We start from the raw sequence: 3,168 nt of genomic DNA on the forward strand, positions 1-3,168 counted from the left end.
TTGAAGAAGACAAGAGGCAAAAACTTCAGATTACTTTAGTCGGGCAAACTATATGTTTTAGTTCATACATATATCAAATGAACTTTGAGGTGGCTAACTCATCTTTATTCTTAGATTTTATATTCTTGCATTACTTAATCATCTTCATTTGTAATATCATCATAAAGAGTATTATAAATTTCATGATGATCATAGAATACCTAGTTTTCTCTAGTTCTTTTTTTCTTCATGCTTGTTAATTAGTAGAGATTTGTTGTCTCATTAGGATTAGTAAGGTAAGGCCTAGCCCCCTTACTTGTACTTATCTCTATTTATATCTTTTAATTTAAAATAAAAAATAAAAAAAAATACAAATTAAGTACTCTCTTATTAAAAAAATAAAATAAACAAAATAATCTCTGAAACAAGTAAAAAGAAAATCAACTCTTTTATATAAATAATTGTTAAAAGGTTAACTAAATATTTAAAGTGTGTTGCCCAACATCTTAACAAGTCAAATTATTGTTCTTTAAGTTCAAATTTTGTACTAAAATGACCATTTTCTACGGATCAATTAACTCTTTTTTCTTTGAAATCTCAAATCAGCGAGTGAAGTCCTTGAATTTTTCCAACATGCACTCTTTCATGCACGATTCTCTGCGATTTCGGAAACCTCACATTTCTTATTTCTCTTGACTTGGGAGGCAACAGTTTCAATAAGTGTTATCTTAGCAAAAATCACGTCCATTAAATTATAAAATCAATAAATACAATTTGTACGTAGTTTACTAAACTATCCATATTTAATAAATGTCTCTATAAAATTAAACGCTTTTAAGAAGATGAACTGTAAGGGTATAATTGAAACAATATATTAATTTTTGTAATGAATTTCTAAAATAACACTTATTTTGGGATGATTCTTTTTGGCATAATACATAAAAATGCCCTTTAACTTGGCTTCAACGGGCATCAATCTATGTCATTCAGTGTACAAGTAGGTACTTAAACTTGTATATAATTAAAAAAAAAGTAGACACACACGTCCTACGTGGCGTCCTACATGACAATTTGCAGTCCTACATAGCGTTCTGTGTGATTATGCCACGTATGACATGTGTGTCTAGCTACTTGTTCAATTTTATACAAGTTTAAGTACCTAGCTACTTGTGCACATCCAAAGTTGGAGGCTACAAATACCAACTGAGGCCAAGTTAAATGACACTTTTATGTATTATGCCAATTTTTCAAAACTAAGATGACACTTATTTGGGAGGGTGGAGAGGACATAAATAATGTGGAATGTCACTAGTAGAACAAATTCATTAAGAAATAAAAGAAAGTAAAATTATAAAAATGGTACATGTGTATTGGTGGACAAAATTAACTTGTACTTGTGGTCGGTTGTCGTTGGTGGTAGATGACATTTTATTTCTTGAAATTAATTGAGGTGTGTGAGAGTTGTCCCTGATACCATAATTATAAAAAAAAAGTGTGATTACTACTCGAAAAGAAGTGTTGAAACTGATAATAAAGAAATATATATTTGGAAAAAGTTGTAAAGGTTAAGTTGTTCTTTTATTAAAATGACCAGAATAACCTTCCTTTTTTTTTATTTTTAAAAAAAGTAAATATATAAATCTGAAAGTGTCCTTGCAAAGAAATAGAGGAACGATATATACTTAGTGAAGAGGAAGTTACGAATTTTATATTGGATTTTTTTTTAGAATTTTTAAAAATGAAGGACAAAATAGTAAAAGACTTGGTCAAATCAAAAGTGTTCATAAGCTAAAAATTAATAAGTTATGGATGACCAACTTATGACTTTTGTTGATTTTAGTTTATAAGTACTTTGAATGTTTACTAAACAAGTACATAGCTAAAAAATTATTTCTAAGTTAGTTTAACGAGCCTATAAGCTTAGTCAACATTTGGTTATATTGCACCGGGTACTTCTCTTTGTTTTTGCTAATTTGAACATTGATTTTTCGTCTTTTTTTTTTCCAATCAAGAAAGTATATTGCATATTTAAACTAATTGTTTGACTGTAGAGTATGGACTGGATGGACTGGTGTCAATAAAATGTGATGTCTTTAGTTACGGGATCATGCTGCTGGAAACGTTTACTAGGAGAAAGCCTAGTGAGTTTAAGGGAGATCTTAGCTTGAAGCAATGGGTGAGTTATTCACTCCCAGAGGCAATGATGGACGTTATGGATGCCAACTTGGTTACACCAATGGATAATCGCTTACAGAAGGAGTTAGATATCGTGGCATCAATCATGAAAGTAGCATTAGATTGTTGTGCTGAATCTCCGACAAGAAGGACACACATGAAAGATGTTGTAGGGATGCTATAGAAGATCAAGATTCAACTTCTTGCATGCTGAGCATGTTCTGTGAATCTGTTGCTCCGAATCGATAACTTTTTTTGTTTTGTTTTAGCACATGATTTGTGCATGATTCTGTTTTCAGAAATGCTAGTTGGTTGCTATAAATGACACTGTTTTCTCTTAAAAACTAAAACTAAATTGATCCTCTTGAAAATCTCGAAGCAGACTGATATTTCTGTAAATTGTTAGAGGAATAAACTATATGAATACAAATATGGTAAAGGTTTTACATGGGAAACACTAAGACATCAAGACAACAAACAAAACGAGCAATGACAAAAAATGCATTCATGGAAGCTATATATGAAGAAGGGTCTCATCCAAGGTTGTAATTTGTAATGCAGGCAAATAGTGAACACAAACATCAATGACTGAATCCATGACTCAAAATCGTACATTGTTGAACACTTAAGACTTCGTAGAAAACACAAAACAATTTGCAGAAATTCATTGAGGCAAAACGTCGAACATGTTGCGGGAAACAAATCATGCAGTAAGCTGCACGTTCATGTACTAATTGCTTTATCAGTGTCTTGAAAATAATGGATATATTCCATACCTGAGACCTGAGTGAGTGCTTGAAACAATAAAGGGAAAATCATTTGCTAAAATTCAACAAATAACCACTTTTCAGCTCCTGCCGTTGAAAAATAATGATTCAAAGTGTTCCTCTTGAATTTTTTTTTAAAAAATGACCTTAACTTATTTACAGAAGTTACCTTATACCAATGGGCAACAATTTATACAATTTCACTAAGTAGACTTTGGTTATCCGATTTCATCTCGTTATTTGATAA

At 31.0% G+C, this 3,168-nt stretch overlaps 1 protein-coding gene across 1 annotated transcript in view; it reads left to right on the forward strand.

The window, feature by feature from the left end:
• Positions 1 to 2,338, forward strand: part of LOC125851748 (receptor-like protein 19) — a 9,178-nt gene extending 6,840 nt beyond the window's left edge. The window contains exon 2 of the mRNA XM_049531493.1: positions 2,110 to 2,338. Within this exon, the coding sequence (XP_049387450.1) occupies positions 2,110 to 2,338 (229 nt within the window). The remainder of the gene's footprint in view (positions 1 to 2,109) is intronic.
• Positions 2,339 to 3,168: the final 830 nt, after the last annotated feature.

Source organism: Solanum stenotomum, unplaced genomic scaffold (genome assembly GCF_019186545.1).
Source record: "Solanum stenotomum isolate F172 unplaced genomic scaffold, ASM1918654v1 scaffold29379, whole genome shotgun sequence".
NCBI classification, from domain to species: Eukaryota; Viridiplantae; Streptophyta; class Magnoliopsida; order Solanales; family Solanaceae; genus Solanum; species Solanum stenotomum.